Below are 27,391 nucleotides of genomic sequence, written 5' to 3'. Positions count from 1 at the left end.
ACACTTAGCTAGCTAGACCACTTATATAACTCTTCTTTAGCCTTCACTCCTCGCTTGCCTGGAAACTAAATTTTAGCCAGAGGTGAAAGTTTTGGGTCTTCTAATGCCTTTTCTGAGCATACATCCAGTTATAGGTATGTATATGGACTTCCTGATTCTCTGGTATACATACAAGCTTTGAAAACCCTTATTACCCCATATGTATCCTTCCCCAACTTCATCTCTTCCCAGCTTTTTGGTCTGTCAAATGCTATCCCAACTGTTGTCCCTAGGCCCAAGCTGTGGTGGTCAATACTTGTGTCCTTAAATTCTTTTAGTAATTTCACTTGGGAAGCCTCCCCAGCCTTGGAAACACTCCAAGTATGGCGAAATAAAGGCTAGTCCTTGTTTTAGTTGTTCAGGGAGCCAGATAACTTTAGGTCAAAACAAACAACCACAATTTTTTGAAAATAAGGTTCATATTTCGCCTTCTGGCACTAGCAACCTGCATTACAATATGGGCTGCTCTCATCATGGCCACCACTGATGTGGAGATTGGTGGTGGGGGGTATGTGGACAATTTAAAATGCCACACTTTCTTTACCACAATGCATCCTCATCTTTCTTCACCAAGACTTTCCCTGGTTGTCATAAATTCTTAACTAGATTCAAGAATTCTCCAAAGCTCTGATTCTCACCATTTTTGTCATATCCTTAGTTGCTTCTGTGGAGGGATGAAGTCTGAGAGCTCCCTCCTTTGCCATTTTCTGTGACATCATTTCCTACTATATCTTTTAATCCATGGATTTGGCATATTCCTCCATTTATTCATGTATTCATTAATTTGTATTTAAAACTAATAATTTTTATAGTTTTCCACTTAATATTATTATATATCTCCATTATATTTATTTCTAGACCTTTGATGTTTTCTGATGCACTTATAAATGTTTTCTGATGTACTTGTAAATTTTTAAAGTTTTATTTTTAACTTTGTCTGGTATATAGAAATATAATTGATTTTTATGTAATAAACCAGTATTTCAAAACTTTACTGAATTAGCTAATTCTACAAGTTCATCGGCAAATTCCTTTGATACACACAATTATGTCCTCTGTGAATAAAGAGTTTCATTTTTTAAGATATTTATATATTTGATTTTCCTTTATTACCTTATTGCTTTTATTAGGTCTTCCATTACCTAGATAGATGTGGCATTACATTGAGACACCCTTGCCTCAGTCTCAATCTCAATTTAATCACAGATTTAACCTCTTCAAAATATATAGGACTGCTTAGATTTTCTATTTCTTTTTATGCCATTTTAGTATGTTGTATATTTTAGGAATTTGGCAATTTCATTTGACATTTCAAATATATTGACATGAAGTTGTTTGTGATACTCTCATTATATTTAAATGTCTATAAGACATGTAATGTTGAGTGCAGTATTCTGTATATGTTAGTTAGGTGTATTTGGCTAAGCACATTCACATTTTCTGCATTTTTACGATAGTTTTGGTTTTCATTGCTATCAGTTAGAAGAGACATTACTAATCTCCCACTCTGGATTTTTTCATTTATCTTTTTAGTACTTCCAATTTTTGCTTTATTTGAGTCTACATTGTTAGATGCAAGCAAATTTGGAATTATAGATTCCTACTAGAATAATTCTTTTTCTGTAATAACACTTCCTGCTTTATAGTCTTTGTCTCCATCTTGATAGTCATTACCTTTTAGCCCATCTTTTGATTCTTTAATATCCCTTTGTTCTTATATTTAAGCTAAGCCCCTTTTAAGCCTAATCTTATTTCTTGTATTTTTGTTTCCATTTAAATCCAGTCTGACAATTGCCTTTTAGTAAGCATGTTTAGTCCACTTACATTTGATATGATTACTTATACATTGGGTTTAAAATGCTACCTTACCATTTTAAGTTTTTTTTTTAACTGCTGCTGTAATAGACATACATAGTTTCAGGGTACATGTGACAATTAAACACATTCACATAATTTGTAAAGATAAAATTAGTATACTTGGGATATCCATCACCCTAAATATTTGTTTTTCCTTGCACTGGAACCATTAACATTCTTCTCTTCTAGCTAGCTTGAAATAGACAATAGATTGTTGTAAGCTATATTGCTATATTCACCCTGCTCACCTTTCTTTTTTTTTTTTTTTTTTGTGACAGAGTTTCACTTTTATTGCCCAGGCTGGAGTGCAATGGCATGATTTTGGCTCACCGCAAACTCCACCTCCTGGGTTCAAGCAATTCTCCTGCCTCAGCCTCCCAAGTAGCTGAGATTACAGGCATGCGCCACCATGCCTGGCTAATTTTGTATTTTTGTAGAGACGGGGTTTCTCCATGTTGGTCAGGCTGGTCTCGAACTCCCGACCTCAGGTGATCTGACTGCCTCGGCCTCCCAAAGTGCTGGGATTACAGGTATGAGCCACTGCGCCTGGCCTCACCCTGCTCATCTTTCTAACGCTAGGTCTTATTTCTTCTATCAAACCATGTATTTATACTCATTAATCCATTTCTTTCTTTCCTCCTTCCCCCTAACCTTTGCAGCCTTTCGTAACCACCAATCATACTCCTTGTCTTCATGAAATCCCTTTTTAAGCTCCCACATATGAGTAAGAACATGTGATATTTGTCTTTCTGTGCTTGGCTTATTTCACATAACATAATGACCTCCAGTTTCATTCATGTTGCTGCAAAAGACAGGATTTCATTCTTTTTTGTGGCTGGATAATATTTCATTGTGTATATGTACCATGTTTTCTTTATCCATTCATCTTTTGATGATTACTTAGGTTGATCTCATATCTTGGCTATTGTGAATAGTACTACAATGAACATGGAAGTGCAGATTTTTTTTTTCTTTTTTGGGACAGGGTCTGTCTCTGTCACTCAGGCTGGAATGCAGTGGTGCAATCATGGCTCACTGCAGCCTTGACCTCTTGGACTCAAGCAATCCTTCCACCTCAGCCTCCTCGAGTAGTTGGGACCACAGGCACATGCCACCACACCCAGCTAATTATTTTATTGTTTTAGAGATGGAGTTTTGGCATGTTGCCCAGGCTGATCTCGAACTCCCGGGCTCACACAATCCACCCACTTCAGCCTCTCAACGTGCTGATAGTGTGAGCCACCATGCCCGGCCCAGATGTTTTTTTGATATGTTGATTTTCTTTCTTTAAACTATATACCCAGTAATAGAATTGCTGTGTTACATGGTAGTTCTATTTTTAATTTTCTGAGAAACCTCCATACTATTTTTCATACTGGCTGTACTAATTTACATTCCTACTGACAATATGCAGGTATTTTCCTTTTTGTACAACCTCATCAGCATTGGTTATTCTGTCTTTTTGATAAAAAGCCATTTTAACTAGGACGAGATCATATCTCATTGTAGTTTTGGTGGTGGTGGTGGTGGTCGTTGTTGGTGGTGGTGGTTTTTTTTTTTTTTTTTTTTTTGAGATGGAGTTTCACTCTTGTTGCCCAGGCTGGAGAGCAATGGGGTGATTTCGGCCCACTGCAACCTCCGCCTCCCGGGTTCAAGTGATTCTCCTGCCTCAGCCTCCTAAGTAGCTGGGATTATAGGTGCCTGCCACCACACCCAGCTAATTTTGTATTTTTAGTAGAGATGAGGTTTCGCCATGTTGGTCAGGCTGGTCTTGAACTCCTGACCTCAGGTGATCCACTTGCCTCTGCCTCCCAAAGTGCTGGGATTACAGGTGTGAGCCACTGCGCCCGGCTGTCATAATTTTGATTTGCATTTCTCTGATGATTAGTGATGTTGAGCATTTTTTCATATACCTGTTGACTCGTTGTATGTTTTCTTTTGAGAAATGTCTATTCAGATCTTTTGCCCATTTTTAAATTGGATTATTTGGTTTGCTATTGAGTTGTTTGAGCTTCTTATATATTCTGGTTATGAATCCCTTTTCAGGTGGATAGTCTGAAAATATTTTCTCCCAGTCTATGGGTTGCCTGTTTATTTTGATAATTGTTTTTGTTACTGTGAATAAATATTAGGATGTAATCCTATTTGTATATTTTTATTTTGGTTGCTGGTGCTTTTTTTTCTTTTGAAGTCTTACACAAAAAGTCTTTACCCAGACCAATGTCCTGGAGCATTTCCCCAATGTTTTCATCTAATAGTTTTATAGTTTCAGGTCTTAGATTTTTGTCTTTAATACATTTTTATTTGATTTTTGTATATGATGAGAGATAGAGGTCTAGTTTCATTCTTCTCCATACAGTTATCCAGCTTTCTTTCTTTATTTTTTTGAGATAGAGATTTGCTCTTGTTGCCCAGGCTGGAGTGCAATGGCGTGATCTCAGCTCACTGTAATGTCTGCCTCCCGGGTTCAAGAGATTCTCCTGCCTCAGCCTCCCAAGTAGCTGGGATTACAAGCATGTGCCACCATGCCCAGCTAATTTTGTATTTTTAGTAGAGATGGGGTTTCTCTATGTTGGTCAGGCTGGTCTCAAACTCCCAACCTCAGGTGATCTGCCCGTCTCGGCTTCCCTAAGAGCTGGGATTACAGGTTTACAGGTGTGAGCCACCGCGCCTGTCCAGTTATCCAGCTTTCTTAGCACCATTTATTGAAGAGACTGTTATTTCCCCATTGTATCTTCTTTGCACATTTGTTGAAGATGAATTGGCTGTAAAGGCATGGATTTATATTTGGGCTCTGTGTTCCGTCCCATTGGTCTATGTATCTGTTTCCATGGTGCTGATTTGGTTACTGTAGCTTTGTAGTAAATTTTGAAACCAGGTAGTATGATGCTTTTAGTTTTGTCCTTTTTGCTTAGGATTGCTTTGGCTATTTGGGGGTCTTTTGTGATTTCATATAAATTGCAGGATTTAAAAAATTTCTCTGAAGAATGTCATTGGTGTTTCGATAGGATGAATCTATAAATTACTCTGGATAGTATTGTCATTTCAACAGTATTAATTCTTCCAGTCATGAGCATGGAGTAACCTTTCATTTGTGTATATCTTTTTTGTTTCTTTCATCAGCGTTTTGTAATTTTTCTTGTATAGATCTTTCACTTCTTTGGTTAAATTGATTCCTATATACTTTATATTTTTGTAGCTATTATAAATGGGATTCCTTTTTATTTTCCAGATTGTTCACTGTTGGTGTATATAAATGCTACCAATTTTTGTATATTGATTTTGTATCCTGAAACCTTACTGGATTTGCTTATCAGTTCTAACACTGCTATTACTGTATTGAGGTCTTTCTCTCCTTTTATATCTATTAATGTTTGTTTTAAGTACTTTGATGCTCTGGTGTTAGGCACATAAATATTTATAATTGTTTTATCCTCTTGCTAAGTTGACCTCTTTATTAGTATATAGTGACTGTCTCTTTTTACCATCTTTGATATGTTGTCTATTTTATCTGATGTAAGTATAGCTATTCTTGCCTCTTTATTTCTGCTTGTATGGAATATCTTTTTCCATCCCCCCACTTTCAGTCTGTATATGTGAAATGGGAGAGTTCCCTGACCCCCCCTCTGCAGAAGGTGCAACAGGGGTGTGGCTCATCTGTTTGGCTGCTCCATGCTCAAACCCCTTACGGGAGGAAGGGCACACAGACAGGCAGGTGCAGGAGCCAGGGCAAGTGCTTTTGGGCTCCGGCCCCACGGTAGCTTCTACAGGTGGGTGCCTGCGATTCTCAAAGCCCCAGTGTGTGTGCCACAGTGCTGTTTTAGCTCTACCATCCACAGACAGCATAAGTGTTAACCAGCTCAGTGCCCTCTTTGTACCTGGGTTCTTGTCTGGTGTCCAGCAAGAATCAGGTCACATACAGATTTGAAGGATGGTGAATGCAGAGATTTTATTGGATGATGGAGGTGGCTCTCAGCAGAATGGATGCGGAGCTGAAAAAGGGATGGAGTGGGGAGATGATCTTCCCCTGGAGTTTGGCTACCCCATGGCTGATCTTCTTTCTGACTGTCCCCAGCTGAACGCCTCTCAATGTTCTGATGCTCCTTCTCTCCTCTCCTTCTCTGCCATGCCACTCTTCTGCTCCTCTGCTCTTTTGTTTGTCTGTCCATGGAGCCTGGGGTTTGGGGTTTATATGGGCACAGGACGGGGTGGGGCATGGCAGGCCAAAGGGCAACATTTGGGCATGAAAACAGGAATGCCTATTCCCATTTAGGGTTGTGGGTTTCCAGGCCTAGGGGTGGGGCCTTTGCCAGGGAACTGCCCTCGTCTACCCAGTATTTCTCTGTCTCCTGTTGATATCATTTTCCCCCTCTGAAGAGGCACATCTAACTGCCATTAGAATATGGACGATGACCAACCTGAGCTACTTCCTGCTGACAGGGGGCATTGTTTTGGGGAAAACAGAAGTCAGATTCCTCCCCGATCTACCTAAGGGTCTCTGGCAAAATGAAGCCATCTTCAGAGGCTCTGGTTGCCTGACCGTTTGGAGTTTGATGGCCTAAGTGAGAGAGAAAAAAAAAGTTTTATACGGTTAAGTATGCATGGGTTAAACATGTGTATTATACAAGGAAAGAATCTAGTGCTAAATATTACAGAAATAAGAAGTGAAATATACTAACAACTTGCACCCCAAGCTGTTTTGCCCTAGTGAAAGAAATTAAACCTTGTATGGGAGCAGTTAAACTTTAGAAGAGAGATAACTGTTTTTGCCACATCGGTAGCAGTTAACAGGTGCATTCTGGGAATTCTGGGGTTTGTGGACTTGCCTGGTGACTCTTAAGCTTCTGCCTCTTTCTTGTGTCTCCCTATCTCTATTGTAAAAGACCAAGGCAGCCACTTTCAGGAGGTTCTCCAAAGTACTATCTGGTCCCAGGGCCTATTTCTGCAACTTCTTCCTTATATCAGGGGCTGCCTGAATAATAAATTTATACTTTGGGGTTAGCTGTCACTTGACAGAATCAGGAGATAGAGAGGTGTACTTTATCAAGGCTCCTCTTAGCCTCTCCAACAAGGCAATGAGGTTTTCTTTTCTCTCTCTCTCTCTTTTTTTCTTTTTTGAGGCAGTCTCGCTCTGTTGCTCAGATGAGAGTGCAATGGTCTCATCTTGGCTCACTGCAACCTCCATCTCCTGGGTTCAAGCGAGTCTCCTGCCTCAGCCTCCTGAGTAACTGGGATTACAGGCACCTGCCATCATGCCTGGCTAATTTTTGTATTTTTGTAGAGATGGGGTTTCACCATGTTAGCCAGGCTTGTCTTTTTTTATTTATTTATTTATTTTTTTTATTGATCATTCCTGGGTGTTTCTCACAGAGGGGGATTTGGCAGGGTCATAGGACAATAGTGGAGGGAAGGTCAGCAGATAAACAAGTGAACAAAGGTCTCTGGTTTTCCTAGGCAGAGGGCCCTGCGGCCTTCCACCGTGTTTGTGTCCCTGGGTACTTGAGATTAGGGAGTGGTGATGACTCTTAACGAGCATGTTGCCTTCAAGCATCTGTTTAACAAAGCACATCTTGCACCGCCCTTAATCCATTCAACCCTGAGTGGATACAGCACATGTTTCAGAGAGCACAGGGTTGGGCGTAAGGTCACAGATCAACAGGATCCCAAGGCAGAAGAATTTTTCTTAGTACAGAACAAAATGAAAAGTCTCCCATGTCTACCTCTTTCTACACAGACACGGCAACCATCCGATTTCTCAATCTTTTCCCCACCTTTCCCCCCTTTCTATTCCACAAAACCGCCATTGTCATCATGGCCCGTTCTCAAATAGCTGTTGGGTACACCTCCCAGACGGGGTGGTGGCCGGGGAGAGGGGCTCCTCACTTCCCAGTAGGGGCCGCCGGGCAGAGGCGCCCCTCACCTCCCGGATGGGGCGGCTGGCCAGGCGGGGGGCTGACCCCCCCACCTCCCTCCCGGACGGGGCGGCTGGCTGGGCGGTGGACTGACCCCCCCACCTCCCTCCCGGACGGGGCGGCTGGCCGGGCAGAGGCGCCCCTCACCTCCCGGGCGGGGCGGCTGGCCGGGCGGGGGGTTGACCCCCCCACCTCCCTTCCGGACGGAGCGGCTGGCCGGGCAGAGAGGCTCCTCACTTCCCAGTAGCGGTGGCCGGGCAGAGGCGCCCCTCACCTCCTGGACGGGGCGGCTGGCCAGGCGGGGGGCTAACCCCCCCCACCTCCCTCCCGGACGGGGCGGCTGGCCGGGCGGGGGGCTGACCCCCCCACCTCCCTTCCGGACGGAGCGGCTGGCCGGGCAGAGGGGCTCCTCACTTCCCAGTAGCGGCGGCCGGGCAGAGGCGCCCCTCACCTCCCGGACGGGGCGGCTGGCCAGGCGGGGGGCTAACCCCCCCCACCTCCTTCCCGGACGGGGTGGCTGGCCGGGCGGGGGGCTGACCCCACCTCCCTCCCGGACGGAGCGGCTGGCCGGGCAGAGGGGCTCCTCACTTCCCAGTAGGGGCGGCCCGACAGAGGCGCCCCTCACCTCCCGGACGGGGCGGCTGGCCGGGCAGGGGGCTGACCCCCCCACCTCCCTCCCGGACGGAGCAGCTGGCGGGGCAGAAGGGCTCCTCACTTCCCAGTAGGGGCGGCCGGGCAGAGGCGCCCCTCACCTCCCGGACAGGGAGGCTGGCCGGGCGGGGGGCTGATCACCCCACCTCCCTCCCAGACGGGGCGGCTGGCCGGGCGGGGGGCTGACCCCCCCACCTCCCTCCCGGACGGGGCGGCTGGCCGGGCGGGGGGCTGACCCCCCCCTCCCTCCCGGATGAGGTGGCTGCCGGGCGGAGTCGCTCCTCACTTCCCAGACGGGGTGGCTGCTGGGCGGAGGGGCTCCTCACTTCTCAGACGGGGCGGCTGCCGGGCGGAGGGGCTCCTCACTTCTCAGACAGGGTGGCCGGGCAGAGACGCTCCTCACATCCCGGATGGGGCGGCAGGGCAAAGGTGCTCCCCACATCTCAGACGATGGGCGGCCGGGCAGAGACACTCCTCACTTCCCAGATGTGATGGCGGCCAGGAAGAGGCGCTCCTCACTTCCTAGATGGGATGGCGGCCGGGCAGAGACGCTCCTCACTTTCCAGACTGGGCAGCCAGGCAGAGGGGCTCCTCACATCCCAGACGATGGGCGGCCAGGCGGAGACGCTCCTCACTTCCCAGACGGGGTGGCGGCCGGGCAGAGGCTGCAATCTCGGCACTTTGGGAGGCCAAGGCAGGCGGCTGGGAGGTGGAGGTTGTAGCAAGCCGAGATCACACCACTGCACTCCAGCCTGGGCACCATTGAGCACTGAGTGAACGCGACTCCGTCTGCAATCCCGGCACCTCAGGAGGCCGAGGCTGGCAGATCACTCGCGGTTAGGAGCTGGAGACCAGCCCGGCCAACACAGCGAAACCCCATCTCCACCAAAAAAATACGAAAACCAGTCAGGCGTGGCGGCGCGCGCCTGCAATCGCAGGCACTAGGCAGGCTGAGGCAGGAGAATCAGGCAGGGAGGTTGCAGTGAGCTGAGATGGCAGCAGTACCGTCCAGCTTCGGCTCGGCATCAGAGGGAGACCGTGGAAAGAGAAGGAGAGGGAGACCGTGGGGAGAGGGAGAGGGAGAGGGAGAGTCCAGGAGTCCAGGCTTGTCTTGAACTCCTGACCTAAGGTGATCCACCAACCTTGGCCTCTCAAAGTGCTGGGATTATAGGCATGAGCTACCGTGCCCAGCCTGCAGTGAGATTTTCATTAAATCCCTGGTCTATCATGGATAGCTTGCTGTAATTGAGAGGCTTGGTCCTCATCCTACATAAGCCTTCCATTATGCATACCTGAAAGTGTCCCCTCTTCCAGTCTCCCATCTTGTCACTGGGATCCCATTTAGGGTCATTCATTGGTACTGCTTCTCTTCCAGTTGGATAAAGTTTGCCCCCTTCCCTGATGCTATATGTGATACAAAGCTCATCCCCAAATGTCTCTGCCGCTTGCAGAGTGGACTGCTTCTCAGCGTTCCTCAGGGTCCCATTCAAAAGTAACATCACGTCTCTCCAGGAGAGTGCAAATACTTGAGTTAAATTCTGGAAAACCTCTATATATCTGTTGGGGTCATCTGGAAACCTGCTAAGATACCCCTTAATTTGCTTCAAGTCCTGTAGAGAGAAGGGGACCTGGACCTTACTAAAACCAAATTTACCAGGCATCTGTTGGAGGGCAAGAGTGAGACTGGGGCTTGTCTACAGGGGGACTTCTAGGAGAGGGCAAGCATGAGACTGAAGCTGGATAGGACCTTTTCTACAGAAAAGATCCAGCTGCCAGATGGTATTGAAATGAATGGTTCCTTCCTGAGGCCAAGCCAATCCTTCATAATTTGGTGAAAACTTTGTGCAGAGGGATAGGAGGCATTTTTTTTCGAGATTCTGAGGTCAAAGCAGTCCCAAGGGTTCAGGATACACTCCAGAGGAGTATAAGCTGGGGGTGGTGAAGAGAGCTGGTTGCCCATTTTGAAAGACAGGAAAGTAGAAGTGTCCCTCATTTCCCTTCCTTCTTTCAGTGAAAACTCAGGGTGTGAGGGAGAGAGAAAACAGGCAGTCCTCCTTTCTCTTCCATCTTTTCATCCCCGAGTCCCAGCAACCATGGCAGGTGCCACCCACGGGTGTCACTGCAGCCCACACCTGTGAAGCAGGGAGGGCCTAGAAAATAGGAATTGTTCGCACTCACCTATGCCTCCATCCCGCTACTGTTGGCAACTTTGCGTTCCGTGGGCCTTATCTATGCCATGGAGCATGGCCTCCTTTCATGAAGCAGCGGTTTAGTCGACAGGAATTGGTCCTGCGCATTTACATTGTGCCTGTTGCCTGGCTTCGAATCCTTCAGATCTGGATTTCCTTTCTAGGGCTGCAACCTGGAGCCTGGAATCCAGTTTGGGACAAAAAAAGTATTTCAGAGGCTGCACGGATCTGTTTAGATTAAGTCTCAAATGGGCCCTGGCGAATTTGCAGTTACTAGCAAGCAGGGGTTGCTCCTCCCTATCATAAGCAGAGTGCATGGGGGAAGGAAAGAAAAGAAAACAGTTTAAAGTAAAAAAAAAAAAAAAAAAAAAAAAGGGCGGGGGGGAGGGCGAGGGGGAAGAACTTCTTGCTTTGAGCAAATGGGTTCCTTTAATTATTGTATCTTTCCGCCAGTTTAGACCAGTGAGGATCCTTCAGCCATGGGGGGAATGGCTCCGCCGGCACGGCAAACAGGAGGCACTGGCCAGCTGGCTACGCAGGGTGCCAGCGGCAGCCGTGGTTTTTTCCCACCCGCACCGTGGCCATTGGGTGCAGCTCGTACGTGCTGCAGACTCGCCCAGGTGCCCTAGCCAGAAGGGGAGGGGATAAGGAGAGGAGCCCCTGTGGCCATGGGGTGGGATTCAGGGTCGCACCAAAGGGAAACCACATCGTTCTGAATTGCACCTCTGATGGCTGGGCCAAATGCTCATTCTATTTAATGTCATTGCCACAGTCTGTAGCAAAATCCTTAACATTATAAAAGAAGAGATAGGAGCCATTTCAAACCGTGAAAGAAGAGATAGCACAGCAAAGTCCAGGTATCTTGGCTGATGGAGTTCAGTCTTGGGGTCTTCCAGCAACAAATGATGCCTTTGTTGCCCCAGGGCTTTACTCCGGTCCTGTGTGACGGGTAGACCTCCGTGAAGGGAAACAGCCGATATTCCTTTACCCACAGGAAAGAGAGAGGTGGCAGGCCAGAAGGCAACATTCAGGCCCAAAAGCAGAAATGCCTGTTCCCATTTAGGGTCGTGGGTTTCCAGGCTTGGGAGCGGGCCCTTTGCCAGGGAACTGCCCTCTTCTACCCAGTATTTCCCGTCTCTATCTCCTGTCCATATCATCTGTATGGGTGAAGTGAATTTCTTGCAGGTAGCATATAGTTGGGTCTTCTTTATCCATTTAGCCACCCTACACCTTTTAATTGCAGGATTGAGCTCATTTACATTCAGTGTTATCGATAAGTAAGGACTTACTACTGCCATTTTGTTGCTTATTATCTGGTTGTTTTATAACTCCTTTCTTTTTTCCTACTGTCTTTCTTTGTGGTGAAGTGATTTTCTCTTGTAGTATGTTTTAATTTGTTGCATTTCATTTTTAGTGAATGTATTATAGATTTTTGCATTGTGGTTACCATAAGCCTTACAAAAAACATCTTATAGATATGTTATTTTATAAAGAAGTTAATCTATCTTAGATCATAAAGAATAAAAACAAGGAAAATATTTTTAAAAAATTTTTACACTTTAACTCCACCCCCCCACAGTTTGACTTCAGTTATCTTAATTTACGTATTACTAATGTTTTAACAGTTTCTGTAGCTGTTATCATTTTTGATAGCTTTGTCTTTTAGGCTTCATACTAAGTTATGAGTGGGTTGAACACCATAATTATAGTATTAGAGTATTCTGGGTTTGTCTGTGTACTTAATTTTATCAGTGGGTTTCATACCTTCAAATGTTTTTTCATTTGTTTGCTTAAGTTATATTTTTTCATGTTAGTGTTTTTTTCTTTCAGATCAAAGAATTCCCTTTAGTGCTTCTTGTAAAATGAGTCTAGTGTTGGTGAATTCTCTCAGCTTTTGTTTCTCTAGGGAAGACTTTACCTCTCCTTTATATTTGAAAGATAACTTTTCTGGATACAATATTCTTGCATGGCAGTGTTTTTCTTTCAGCACTTTGAAAATGTTGCTCAACTCCCTGCTGGTCTGTATGATTTCTATTGAGAAGTCTGTTACTAGATGAACTGGAGGTCCTTTATATGCTATTAGCCTCTTTTCTATTTCTGTTTTTTTGTATTTTTCTCTCTGTCCTTGACTTTTGGGTGTTTGATTATTATAGTCCTTGGGGTAGTCTTATTTGGGTCAAATCTGTTTGGTGTTCTCTGACCTTCCTATACCTGGATACTTATCTCTTTCTCAAGTTTTGGAAAGTTTTCAATTATTATTGTTTTTTTTAATAAATCTTCTATCCCTTGCTCTTGCTCGACTTCCTCTCAAACACCAGTAATTTGATTTTCTCTTTTGAGATAACTTTCTATATCTTGTAGGCAACCTCTGTTGATTTTTATATTTTTTCTTCTTTTTTCTCCTCTGTGTATTTTAAAATAGACTGTCTTCAAGCTCACTGGTACTTTCCTCTCCTTGATCCATTTTGCTGTTGAGAGCCTCTAATGAATTTTTAAGTTCAGCAAATGTATTTCTAAGTTCCAAGATTTCTGTTTAATTTCTTTCATTATTTCAACTTGTTTGTTCAATTTCTTCAATGGCTTTCCGAATTGTTTTTCTGTGTTATCTTGGAGATCACTGAGTTTTCTTAAAACTACTATTTTGAATTCTTGGTCAGAGAGCTCACATATCACCATCTCCTTAGTGTTATTTTCAGGTTCCTTGTTTTAATCCATTTGGGAAGATTGTGGTTCTCTGTTTGCTCTTGTTTCTTGTGGGTCTACATATGTGTCTTTGCATTAAAGAGTTATTTATTCCAGTCTTCTCTGTCTGGCTTGTTTTGTTTTATATTGAATATATTTGCTTAGAGGTTTTTTTTGTTGTTTGTTTGTTTTGAGACAGAGTTTTGCTCTGTCACCCAGACTGGAGTGCAGTGGTACAAACATGGCTCACTGCAGCCTCAACTTCCTGGGCTCAAGTGATCCTCCTGCCTCTGCCTCCCAAGTAGCTGGGACTACAGGCAAGCACCACTATACCCAGCTAATTTTTTTTTTTAATAGAGATGATGTCTCACCATGTTGCCCAAGCTGGTCTACTAGGTCACAGCCTCCTTTTCAGCTCTAGGAGGTACCTAAACCTCAGAATTGCCTCAGTTGTAGTAAAGGATTGGAGCACTGCTTTTCCCAAATGGAGGGGATCCCAAAGGGAATATCCTGGCAGTGTGGGAAGGCTAGCTAGGGGTTTGTGCCTGTGGGACCTGTGGGACAAACCTCCTACAGTGTGATGTTGCTGAACAATCACTCTGATTTGACGTCTCCTTTGGCTGATCTATAGAGCAGAGTTTCCAGAACTGGGGATGGTGGTCCCACTTACCCACTTTGCCTGTCCTCAGGAACAAATTTCCCTTCAGGCACTCTGAATTCTTCCCATGAAGATGCTTCCCCTGCCAGAAAACCCAAGATGGTGGAGAAGCTGCCTTTAAACCTCAATCTCACTTTTTGCATTGTAGAAACAGCAAGTTGGGGGAAAACTTTCCATGCACTGTTGCTGGGCATAATGCGGGGAGGGGTATCTCAGATGTGGAAATCCAATTCTCTTACCATCTGCTCAGAGTTTTTTCACTTCTCTGCATCCCTGGGAACTGTCTCATATTATATTTGAGTTCCAGGATATTTCTGGCAAAAATCTCAGCATTGTACATTTGTTTTTGTTTTTCTGGGGTGTGGTGGGTGGGGAGTGAAGCCAGCATCCTTCCATGCTGCCATTTTGGTACGCTATGTTACTACTTTTTATTTGTCCCTTCTGTTCTATATTTCTTTTTCTTTCCTTTTAGTTTTCTTTTAGATTAAAATGGGAGGGTAGGTAAATAATTTCTATATTTTTTCTCTGGTCATGTGTTTTCTTCTTATTTTAGTGACTACCATATAGATTTCCAAATGCATCCCTGACATATTAAAGTTTGATGTAAACCAGTATTCCTACTGCATATGTATTATTGTTTTATGAGTCAATATTTATTTAGGTTAACTCACATATTTAACTGTTTCTTTTTCATTGATTTTTGTTCTGCCAAGCTGCCATCTGGAAATTTTTTTATGTCTAAAGAATGCCCTTTGATATTTCCTTTAGTGTTCATCTGAAAAATGTCTTTATTTTGCTTTTATTTCTGAAGAATATAGTTTCTGGATGGAGAATTCTTCTTGGAGTTGTTTTCTATTAACACTTTGAAAATGTTATCCCGTTGTCTGTTGGCTTCCTTAGTTCAATTTGAGGAGTCACCTGTCAGTTTTCATTGACATTGCTTAGTAGAAGAAAATAGTTCTTTTTTTCCCTTGATTTTTTTTACTCTCACATTTTATCTTTGTCTTTGCTTTTGTGTAACTTTACTATAATATGCCTCAGGTTTTATGCTACTTGTAGCTTCAGAATTTCCGGACTAGATATCTTTTGTCAGTTTTAGGGAATTTTCAGTTATTATCTCCTTAAGTATTTTTCCTGCTCCATTCTATCTATTCTGATAATTTTATTATACATATTTTTGACATTTTAAGTATATTTCATATACTTTTTTCTGTATTTTTCATTTTTCCCCCTCTGTGTGTTTCAGTCTGGATATGTCCTTTGCATCTAACTCCTAGTTCAACAATTTTCTCTTTAGTTGTGTATAATCTGTCATTCGACTCATCTACTAGTTGTTACTTTTCTTACTTATAATCATTAAACTTTTTATTTCTAGAATTTACATTTTCTTATAATATTGTCTATTTTGATATTTTCCTTTGTCTTATAATTACTTGAACTATATTAATAATAGTCACTTTAAAGTTCATATTTGAATTTTCTGTGCTTATTTCAAGTGCCATTGTCCCCCCCTTGGTTTTTGGTGAAGTCTTTTAAAATATCTTGTTATTTCTGCTTGATTTATGAACATCATTGGTGAAAATTTGTAGAGCCAATTTGAACCTCCGGATGAAGTTATTTTCCTCCAGAGAAGATTTTTACTTCTGACATACACTAAACTAGTAGCATCCAGATAACCTTAATTTACTCAGGGATTAAGTTATTTCAAAGCTAGTTCTCATTCATTTCATGATGAACTATTTATTGTTTTCTTTAGTCTTTGGAGTTCCAACTGAAAGTTTGAGGTGTTTATCAGGGCCTCTTCTCCTTTTGCCCCCTTCTGCCCTGAGAATCTGCCAAAAGCTCTGCTAAATTCCCCAGTAGCAATTTGTTTACATAATTGTCAAATGTCTTAAGAATAAAAGCAATGTCCAATGTTTTGCCCATTTTCTAAAGACCTATAGCTTTGTCTTGTGTCCCATTGTGACTTTAACACTGCAAATGCCTTTAGGGTGGCTAAAGTATTGTTATAAACTGACATTCCTGGTTTTTAGTATCCTCATTGTTTCTAACCTCTATATATTGATTTTGTCTTAATTTTTTATAAATTTACTTTCACTTTCAAAGTGTATTATTTTTATGCAGTATTTCTAGGTGTTTTGTATTGGGAGGGTTTTTGTTTAATTTTGTTTTGTTTATTTATTTGTTTATTTTATATCTGGTCTTCCACAGTCTAGATTTTCTTTTTTCACTTAGTTGCATTTATTTAGATCCAACACATATTTCTATTGCTTTTAATACTTTCTGTATGCTTTCTGAAAGTATTGCCAAACTACACACAAATTTCCTGTGTGGGTACATTCTACTTAAAAACCATTTTAAAACAATGACTATATAACTAGGTCATGTTCTAATTTCTGTAAGTCAGATGAGTAATACACCATCTCTGCCCTTGATGAGTTCATAGTCTATGTTTTCTTCTGCAATATTAACCTCAAAGGGCTCTTATAATACTGAGATCCATGAAATCTATTGTTCTTCAATAATAAAGTTTTGTTTTTATTACTTAAAATTATTTTTATAAACAGAGTCTTACTCTGTTGACCAGGCTGGAGTGCAGTGGTGTCATCATAGCTCACTGTAGCCTCAAACTCCTGGGCTCAACTGATCTTCTTGCCTCAGCCTTCCAAGTAGCTAGGACCACAGGTGCATAATACCACACCCAGTTAATTTTTAAATTTTCTTGTAGAGATGGAGTCTCACTGTGTTGTCTAGACTGATTTTAATCTCCCAGCCTCAAGTGATCCTCCCACTTTGGCTTCCCAAAGTGCTGGGATTATAGGCATGAGCCACTGTGCCCAGGCAATAATGATGTTTTGATATATTTGGGAGAATAATGGTTTCTAAATGGCAATAGGGAACCAGACACCAATTCTGAACTTGCATGGTGTGCTAGAATATCATTTGAGAAGCTTACAGGGGAAGCAGTGTCCGTGGGAAAGAAAATGGTTTTTATTAAAACAAGAAGATGGAGGGAACTCTTAAAAGAAGAAGTCAAGCATCTGTGAAAGTATGCTTATTACAAAGCAGGGATTCCAGGGGACAAGTGGAAAGATTTAGGATAGGACAATAGCAGTGTCAAGGAAGATGGAATGTCATGTGGAATATGGTCTAGTAAAAGCAGCTGGTTGGAGGAGGCCTGACATTTGACATTAACTAATGTAACGAGGAGAGAGGCAATCTCTCTGAGGAAGGTGGGCGCTAGACCTAAAGGCCAACATACTTATATAACATAACCTGGACTGATGTTCATGTCAGGAGTATCAGTCATCCCTAAGTCTGTTCTTAACACTAGATGAACTTAACCTGAGATGGCAGCAGTTGTGGGGACAGGGATTTTTTCACATGAACTTTATGTCTGAAAAATATCCTTGCTACTTTTTCCCTTTTCATTGCTTATAATATAGTGTTCTCCAACTTAGTGATTTTTTTTTTTTAGATTTTAAAATGGAAATTATCAAGGAAACAAAGACAGTTTCATGCTCAAATAGGAAAATGTCCTTGCTCAAAAGAACTCTTGTAAGGAAGCCATCAATGAGACCCAGGTGAGATATAGAATCGGTTTACAGCAACATCCTCAGGTACATGCTTTTGAAAAATCTCAACATGTCTAATGGTAAACTTATCTTTCTATGTGTAGGTTTTCAGACCCTTTTCCATATACAATACATACAGGTACAGACACTCTTAGTATTTTAAATCATTTATTTTCTAAAATTAGCACTATGCAATATATGTATATATTATACAATAACTTTTCAAACTTAAACTATCATAGACATCTCATGTCAGTATGTGCAGATCTACCTCCTTCCATGAGTGTAGTATAACTTATATAGACATTTACGTTGTCTTTAATTTTTTAATTGCTATAAATAGTATCACAATAAACATCTTTGTACATGTTTCTTTGCCTGTTTGTGTTTTCTGGATTATGTACTGCTGTAGTAGCCTCCTAACTGGTTCCTTACTTCTTGTCTCTCTCCACTTATAATCAATCTGAGAATCAAACTCTGGTAAGGTCCCACAGCTAGGCAAATACTCTGTGGCCTTTTCTTTCACGAGTGCCCACCCACCTTTCTTTCCATGTACCTTAGCATAAGTGCCACCTATACATAAAAATTTCTCCATATATTATGTTTGCTGTAACTTCCTTCTCTTCTGAAACCCTAAAGGTCTAAAGTACAATATCAAGCATTTATATGTACTACTTTTTACTGGTCTTTACTTTTTAGGTATGTTTTCCAACTTCTTGACTTGACTATAATTTTCTTGTAGGCCATGGCATTCACTTACTCATGTATTCATTTTTACTCAGTTACTATCTATTATCTATCTATAATGGCTAGCTATGTAAAAGGTCCTCTTCTAGATGTTGAGGATATAGTAGAACATATACATTTGCCAGTCAAAATCTCTGGCAGAATATTTTGAGTAGAAAAAACTCCCACAAAACATTTTCTTTTTTTTAATTAAATTTTTTTTCTTGAGACAGAGTCTCACTTTTTGTGTCCCAGCTGGAGTGCAGTGGCTCAATCACAGCTCACTGCAGCCTCGACCTCCCTAGGCTCAAGTGATCCACGTGCTTCAGCCTCCCGAGTAGCTGGGACTACAGGCACATGCCACCATGCCTGGCTTTTTTTCTTTTTTTTTTTTTTCTAGAGACTGGGTCTTGCCCTGTTGCCCAGGTTGGTCTCAAACTCCTGGGCTCAAGTGATCCTCCCACCTTAACCTTCCAAAGTGCTGAGATTACAGGCATTTGTACCCAGCCAAGAATGTTTTCGTTTATTGATGACATTCATTGAGGGTGATAAGTCTTTTGTCTCTTCTAACCACTCTAGATAGATCTTCCTCCCTTTCAGCAACTGAAATTATTCTCTGAGGTTCAATCATTTGTCACTTTTGCTTTTCTAATTTGTCCTAGTCACTGGTCTCCATTATGCCTATAGAAATACTTATTTTCCAATTTACTTAAGCATGAATACCACAGAAGTCTTAAATCACATATCTGTAAGATCATTAAGCCCTAGAAGACATATCAGGGTCATATCGTCTAGTTTCATGACTTCAGTTAAGACCAAGCAGAATAGCTCAGGGATACCACAGCTGCAATTCTCTTAAACCTTTTCCCTATCCCTTATTCAATAAGTAAACGGCTATTGATTATATACTGTATTCTAGACACTCTGTGAGTGCTAATGATATAAAAACTAAGACATAGTCCTTGCCCTTAATCTAATTATGTAACTAAAAACAATGCAAGGCTGACCTTAAAATGTTATCATAACATATTAGCTAATTACTATGGGAGTGAAAGGAGAGAGAAATTTTGAGTGAGGATCAGGAAAATTAGAATATCAGAAGATGCTCAGAATAGCATATGCAAATTCAATTACAAAGAAATTAGAGTATTTTGTAGATAGGGATAAACCCTACTCAAAGGTAAAGATACAACACAAAGCTATAAACTCATGAATATAAACATAATATTCAAAGACTTAAAAATAGTCCAGTGATGTTGAAGTATAGAGTGCATGCAGTGAAGGGACATAAAACATAAAAAGCCAGATTGAGACCAAATAATTAGAAAAAGGTATTGGGTAGATTATTAAGGAATTTGCATTGATTAAATGGCAATAAGGGGATTCTTTGGGGTTTGTTGGAGCAGCAGGTGGCAGAAATATCTACTATATGGATTTTTAAAATATTAGTCTGACAGAAATGAGAGTATAAGGAGTCAGACATCCAGAGGTTGAAGGCAGAGATAATATAGTTGGAAGGTCTTTGCAGTTGTTCAGGCAAATGATAAAGATCTGAGGTAAACAGTGGAAGTGGAAGTGGAAGGGAAAATACAGATGTACAAAGCAATGAAGGGAGAAAATCAGACTTCTGGAATGGTAGAGCAAGAACATTCTAAGTAGTCTCTCCATAAAAGTAAAACTGGGAAAACCTGTCAAAAAGAATTTCAGAACTCTGTAAATTAACTGAAGGCATTTAACAAATAAAAAATTGCTTATCCAAGAAAACTACCAAACCTCAGTAAGAATAGTGTAATCTGTGGCATTGTAACTTCTAATCACTCACATCACCAAGCTTGACAGCCATGAGTACCAGCCATCTTGCTGCCAACAGAGGGCACTGATATGGTTTGAAGCTCCACAAAAAAGCCAATGACCAGGAGCACCGTCAAAACCAATAGTAAGCCTTGTGGCCAAAAAATTGGGAGGCCACTATCACAGCCACTTAAGGCAGTGATACTAGTTGGGCAAGCAGTAAAACATTTAAAAGTAAAAAAGGGAAATCTGGGAGCAAGATATTCCCAAGGGACTGTGCAAATGCTGTGCAGATGCTCAAGAGAGACCAAAGAGGAACCCAGTTATCTATTTATCACTGGGTGATCATGAGGCCCTGAAAACTAGTATAAAAAAGAAAAATAAGAATTAAAAAGAGAAAAAACTGAGCAGACACTTTAGTAGCCACACACTTTAGGGGAGATATACTCTACAGAACTAGCCCGATAAGTCATTTAACAAAAAACAAAACATAAAAAGCAAACAAAACCATCAACAGCAGCAACCTTTGGTGGATGAGGGATGGGGTGTAAATTCAGACTCCAGGGTTGCGATAATATATTATCCCAAATTCAACTTTAAACAAAAAATTATAAGACACACACACAAACAAAAATCCCAGGAAAGTATGGTCCATCCACAGGGAGAATAAAGGCAGTCAACAGAAACTCTCTAGGATTCAGATGTTAGACTAAAGACTTCCAAGCAATAGGTTCAACAAACTAAAGAAAATCATGTCTAAAGAATTAAAGGAAGGTATGATGATAATGATTAACCAAATATAGAATATCAATAATGAGATAGAAATTATAAAATATAATGAAAAAATCTGGAGTTGAAAAGTACATAACTGAAATGAAAAATTTACTAGAGGCAATCAATAACAGATTTAAGTTGACAAAAGAATCATAGAGATCCACACATAGACACATCACAATCAAACTGTTGAAATATAAAGACAGAAAAATCTTGAGTGCTGCAGGAGAAAAAGAACATATATTCAAGGGAACTACAGCAAGATTAAAGTTTATTTCACATCAGAAACAATGATACCAAAGGTAGTGAGATTATATATTTAAACTAAACTCAAAGAAAATAAATAATAACTATTAGTGTGTAGATACATAAAGAGAAAAACAAAGAAAATCCAGGTAAATAAGATAGTTTTTTGTAGAGATTAATAAAATTGTTAAACTGTAAGATATATTGACCACAGGAAAAAAGATGACACAGATAATCAAAATCTGGATTTAAAGAGGGCATATAATCACTGCCCTGCAGAAATTAATAAGACTGTAAGGAAATGCAAGAAACAAACTAGGCAACTTAGATGCAATACATAAATTTCTAGAAATACCCAAATTATTGAAGTAAGCTAGCTATGTTTCAAGGAAAAGTAGAAAATGTGAATAAATCTATAATAAGAAAAAAATTGAATTAGTAGTTAAAATTTTCTCACATAGAAACACTCAGGCACAGACAGCTTCACTGGAGAATTCTATGAAATATTTAAAGGATAAATAATGTCAATATTCCATGAACTCTTTGAGGAAACAGAGAAAGAAGTAACACTTGCCAACTTATTCTATGAGGCCAGTATTTTCCTGATCCCAAAGCCAGACTGAAGACATCATAAGAAAAGAAAACCATAGACCAATACTCCCTCTAGTTTCTAGATATGAAAACCTTCAATACAATATTAGCAAATCAAATCCAGCAATATATAAAAAATATCAGTGGCCAGGCATGGTGGCTCATGCCTACAATCTCGGCACTATGGGAAGCTGAGGTAGGCAGATTGCTTGAGCTCAGGAGTTTAACACAAGTCTGGGCAACATGATGAAACTCCATCTCTAAAAAAAAAAAAAAACACAAACATTATTAGCAGGGCGTGGTGGTGCACGCCTGTAGTTACAGCTACTTGGGGGCTAAGCGGGGAGATCACTTGAGCCTGGGAGGTCAAGGCTTCAGTGAGCTGTGTTCGTGTCACTGCACTTCAGCCTGGGTTACAAAGTGGAATTTATCCTAGGAATACAAGGAATGCAAAAACCAGTTAATATACCATGCTAATAAAATAAGGGGGGAGAAATTCACATGATTATCTCAATTGATGTAGAAAAAAAGGCTTTTACAAAATCTAAGACACATGTGTGATTTTTAAAACTCTCAATAAAATTAGAATAGAAGGGAACTATCTCATTCTGATAAAGGGCATCTATTAAAAATCTATGGCTAACATTATACTTAATGAAATAGGTGTTTAAAGGAAGAAGAAGTTGGTCAAGATGTGGGTATTTGTAAAGAGGTTTAAATAATAACTATAACATAAAGATGAGGTTTGACGTGGGCAGTTGAAATGTAGAAGTGGAGCTCATGGGAACTGGAGATATAGTTTTGCTATATCAATAAAATTTAAAATCACTTCCTCATATCAATAAAAATTGAAATCACAGAGGAGGCACAGATTACCCAGGAAAAACCATAAGGCAAAAGAATAGAGGATTAAAGATAAAACATTAGGGGCACCTTTATTCAAGGAGCAGTGAAAGAAGAAATCAGCAAAGGAAATTTAGAAACATTAATCAAAAACTGCTAATCATGCTCCACCTCACAGAAATGACTGCTAATTATGAGTCGTTTTGAACCCATAATGTAAAAAGAGAATTCCCTTGAAAAAATTGTCCTCATTAAAATATCTTCCTTCCTTCATCTTCCATTAGGAAGGAAGATATTGGACCAAGCTTAGAAATGGTACATAAAAGTTCAAGTTAATCACCAAAGAAATAGACAGATTTAGCCAATCCATCCACAATGCTTTTCACATATGGCTAAAGGCCTTATAGCCTGGTCAATGCACTTCCCCATTTCCTAATTGAAACAGAATCCAGAATCATCATTCCTTTCTCTCTACCAAAGATGCTTTCTTGTTTTCCAGAAACTTGACAGAAGTCCTCTTAAATACACAGCACTTGGAGTTCTTCAGGGAGTTCCTCAAAGAACGGAAGGCTAAAAGCCCATTGCAATTTCTCACAGCTGTACAGAAGATCAGTATAGAGACCAATGAAAAGATTTGCAAGTCTCTCATAGAAAATGTAATCAAGACTTTCTTCCAAGGCCAACTCTCTCCTGGTATGCATCCTCTTCTGATCCTGTTTTCTCTCTCTCTTTAGTGTCTTAGGAGAATAGCCTGGGAAATAGCCTACGTCATGTGAGCCCCCAGAGAGAGCGGTACAGAGCAGCAGCCACATGGGGCAATATTGAGACAGATTAAGAGGGTAGGCAAAAGCAGAGAACAGTAATAATAAATTCAAAGTCTTAATACGAGTTGTATTAGTCCGTTCTCACACTGCTGTGAAGAAATGCCTGAGACTGGGTAATTTATAAAGAAAAGAGGATTGATTGATTCACAGTTCCACATGGCTGGGGAGGCCTCAGGAAACTTATAATCATGGCAGAAGGCACCTCTTCATGGAGCAGCAAGAGAGAGAATGAGTGCCAAATGAAGGGGGAAGCCCCTTGTAAAATCATCAGATCTCATGAGAATTCACTCACTATCATGAGAACAGCATGGGGGAAACCACCCCCATGATTCAATTATCTCCACCTGGTCCTGCCCGTGACGCATGGGGATTATTACAATTCAAGGTGAGATTTGGGTGGGGACACAGAGCCAAACCACATCATTCCACTCCGGCCCCTCCCAAATCTCATGTTCTCACATTTCAAAACACAATCATGCCCTTCCAACATTCCCCCAAAGTCTTAACTCATTCCAGCATTAAGTCCAAGTCCAAAGTCTCATCTGAGATAAGGCAAGTCCCTTCCGCCTGTGAGCCTGTAAAATCGAAAGCAAGTTAGTTACTTCCTAGATACAATAGAGATACAGGCATTGGGTTAATACACCCATTCCAAAAGGGAGAAATTGGCCCGAAGAAAGGAGCTCAATTCCCATGCAAGTCCAGAATCCAGTAGGGCAGTCATTAAACCTTAAAGTTCCAAAATGATTTCCTTTGACTTCATGTCTTACATCTAGGTCACACTGATACAACAGGTGGGCTCCCACAGCCTTGGTCAGCTCCACCCTTGTGGCTTTACAGGGTACAGCCCAACTCCCAGTACCAATTTACTGTATTAGTCCATTCTCACACTGCTGTAAAGAAATACCTGAGACTGGGTAATTTATGAAGAAAAGAGGTTTAATTGACGCACAGTTCCACATGACTGGGGAGGCCTCAGGAAACTTTCAGTCATGGTGGAAGGCACCTGTCTACAGGGTGGCAAGAGAGATAATGAGTGCCCAGCGAAGGGGGAAGCCCTTGTAAAACCATCAGATCTCATGAGAACTCTCCCACTAGCACAAGAACAGCATGGGGTAAACCACTCCCGTGATTCAATTATCTCCACCTGGTCCTGCCCTTGACACATGGGGATTATTACAATTCAAGGTGAGATTTAGGTGGGGACACAGAGCCAAACTATATCACTAGTGAAAGGAGCCAAGTCTAAGATACTTTCACATGTATCCTCTCATTTAATTTTATTTAATTCTAAAAATAGAATTTTATTTAATCCCTGTAATATAGGGATAGGCAGCTCCACTTTACTAATGATGAAAAGGAAACACAGAGACGTTAACTAGCTTGTACACTTGGTAGAACTTGAATTCAAATTCAAGTCATTTGACCATTAAACCAACTAGCCTGAAGTTAGATACAAAAACCAAGAGTTAGCTGCCTGCAAAGGTGGAATATTCACCACCCATGAATTGTGAAGAGAGTTGTACTGGAAAGGAGAACTGTATGCCTGAAAATCTTTGTTTCGTAAGTTGTGTCTTATTTTGTTTCCTAAGGTGGGAGGGTAAATATGGTAAATAAAATCTTGGCCAAAAGCAGAAGTTGCAAATAATGCAAAGTAATGAAGATAGAGCCTCCTGTTTTGTCACAGATGGTATTTTTGTGTGTTTGGTTTTTGCTTGTAGTAAACCAAGATAAGAAAATAAATTTTTATGAATATAGAAAATATAGAAAAATAGGTCAAATTAACGAATCTTTATTTGTAAGCAATATTTATTTGTTGCATCTCAGGATGTTGAGATCTGTACAATATTTTGAATGAGCTAGAAGAGGAAGAGTGTCCAGATCCTATCTTTGATTATTTTCAAGTATCATTAATGAACACAGCAGTTTCTGAACAACTGGAGAAACAAATTGCCCTCACAATACTTATCTGGAATCTTGGATTCCCCGTCTGCCCAGCAATTTAACTATAATCCTTTACCCTTCTGCTCTCTCTCTAAATCCAAGTTTTTCAAACCAGCTGCAGAAATAAGTCCTTTAAAAATTTATTTCCCCTTAAGCACTCATCCTGCAAATTTGAATGAAACTAAATGAGGAAAGTATTTAGTTTACAAATGCATTTGTACATAGCGTTTCAAATATGCTTTGGAGATTTTCAAACAAACTATGGCGGGATCAGAGTCTAGCCAGATTGAAAATGGGGGCTGTGAGACTCTAAGATAAAAAAAAAAACAAACCACCAGCTATCTCAGAAATGGTAGATGAGGATTACAGCTTCTTTTCTCTCTTGCATTTTCTAGAAGAAATGCTGCAGTGTGATGCCCCTATTATCAAAGAAATCGCTTCCATGCGTCATGTCACCACAAGCACACTGTTAACGCTCCAGGGACATGTTATGAAATCTATAGAAGAAAAGTGGTGAGTATACTCAATTAAGGAAAGGATTCTTCCTGGAGTTGCTCCTTGGCTTCTGAAAGCCATATGCATCAAGTGTTTCCTAATCCGTTTTCATAGCTCATTGCCAGAGCCTCTCTACAAAATAAAAATTCAAACTTATCTTGAACTTTCCTACCTATCTATCTGACACACACACATACACACACACACACACACACACACGCACATTTCTGTTTGTTTGCATTAACAAGAAACAATACAGTGTTGATCAGGAAGGTTAGGCTGACATTAACAAAGGTCTGATAGAGTAAGAAGAGAATTTTTTAGTATTTTACTATTCCCCAATTACCACTGAGACTTCCTCCAGAAGCTGAGGTAGGTTTGCCTGGATTGTCATCTTTTATGTGCCAGGTTTTTGCCCTGTTTGATATTCCTGATGTCCTTCTGACAGGTTTAAAGATTATCAAGACCTGTTCCCACCTCGCCGTCAGGAGGTGGAAGTGCAAAGTGAAGTACAAATTTCGTCTAGGAAGCCCTCAAAGATAGTGTCAACTTACCTACAGGAATCCCAGGTTAGTGAAGAAGAAAGTGAAACAAGACATTAGAGACAAGAAAACCATCGTCTTGGGGGTAGGTTTTTAAATCCCCATTTTGCAAAGGAGGAATCTGAGACTCAGATAAATTACTATACTAGGAATTTAAGCAAGTCCCTCTCTTCTCTACCTGTGATTAGAATCAACTGAGTAATAGGTACAGGGGTTGGACATATGGAGTTCTTCTACTTGAAAGTTAGTGTAGAGGACATGGATTGGCAATGAAGCAAAGTGGTTTTACTGGTCCTCTGCACCCAAATTAAACTTACAAACCCAGTCACTGGTCTAACGGAACAACTTAGACCTCCACTTACCAGGGTGAGCCTCTTACTGTATAACAAAAGGTGAGCTTGTAACAAGTGTCTTGCAGACAAACAAACCAGAGAGAGAATGCAAAGTGCTGAGAACACCATTTCCTTCTTTCAAACTATCTAGCTCATTCTTTCTTCTATGGGAGAACAGAGAAAAGGAAGAAAGAGGAGACAGGAATGTTACTCAGGAAAGTCTCTATGGTTTGAGAACAACAACAAAAAAATACATGCCCCCTTAGAGATTCACTTGTTTTAGAGTTGGTCAGTATCAGAAAAATTTTAGCCCAGCTTGATCTGACTCCAGAGATCATTCTAAGATATCTCAGAAAATAATACCTAAGTCCATTGATCCAATATTCAGGGATGAAAATGTGTTACTCTTCCTTTTCTCCTCTGTATTTCCTCCATATATGAATAAACTCCATGTCAGGGCACCACGAATGGTCATATAGACTACTAAAAAGAATACTGTACCCAGAACCAGTGCACTTGGTTTAATTTCAGAGCTTCCAGTTGTTCCTAGAAAATAAGATAAAAGGAAATCAACATGTACTTAATGCCTACTGTTTGCCAAGCATTGCACTGAGGTTTACATATATAACCACTAAGTCTCACTGCAACCCTGAAGGCTATTGTTTCTGTCTTACACATGGAGACATTGAGACATAGGTTAAGTAACTTGATCCAAATTACACA

At 41.0% G+C, this 27,391-nt stretch overlaps 1 protein-coding gene across 2 annotated transcripts in view; it reads left to right on the top strand.

Moving 5' to 3' along the window:
* The window catches only part of RGSL1 (regulator of G protein signaling like 1), a 118,007-nt gene that overhangs the window by 55,477 nt on the left and 35,139 nt on the right, over window positions 1-27,391 (top strand). For both annotated transcript variants that reach the window (XM_055378023.2, XM_031015564.3), the window contains 4 exons: window positions 17,467-17,572; window positions 23,034-23,227; window positions 25,695-25,812; window positions 26,243-26,363. In XM_055378023.2, the coding sequence (XP_055233998.2) occupies window positions 17,467-17,572; window positions 23,034-23,227; window positions 25,695-25,812; window positions 26,243-26,363 (539 nt within the window). The remainder of the gene's footprint in view (window positions 1-17,466; window positions 17,573-23,033; window positions 23,228-25,694; window positions 25,813-26,242; window positions 26,364-27,391) is intronic.

Source organism: Gorilla gorilla, chromosome 1 (genome assembly GCF_029281585.2).
Source record: "Gorilla gorilla gorilla isolate KB3781 chromosome 1, NHGRI_mGorGor1-v2.1_pri, whole genome shotgun sequence".
NCBI classification, from domain to species: Eukaryota; Metazoa; Chordata; class Mammalia; order Primates; family Hominidae; genus Gorilla; species Gorilla gorilla.
The sequence above is the reverse complement of the archived record's forward strand: the minus strand, read 5'-3'. Positions and strand labels throughout refer to the sequence as shown.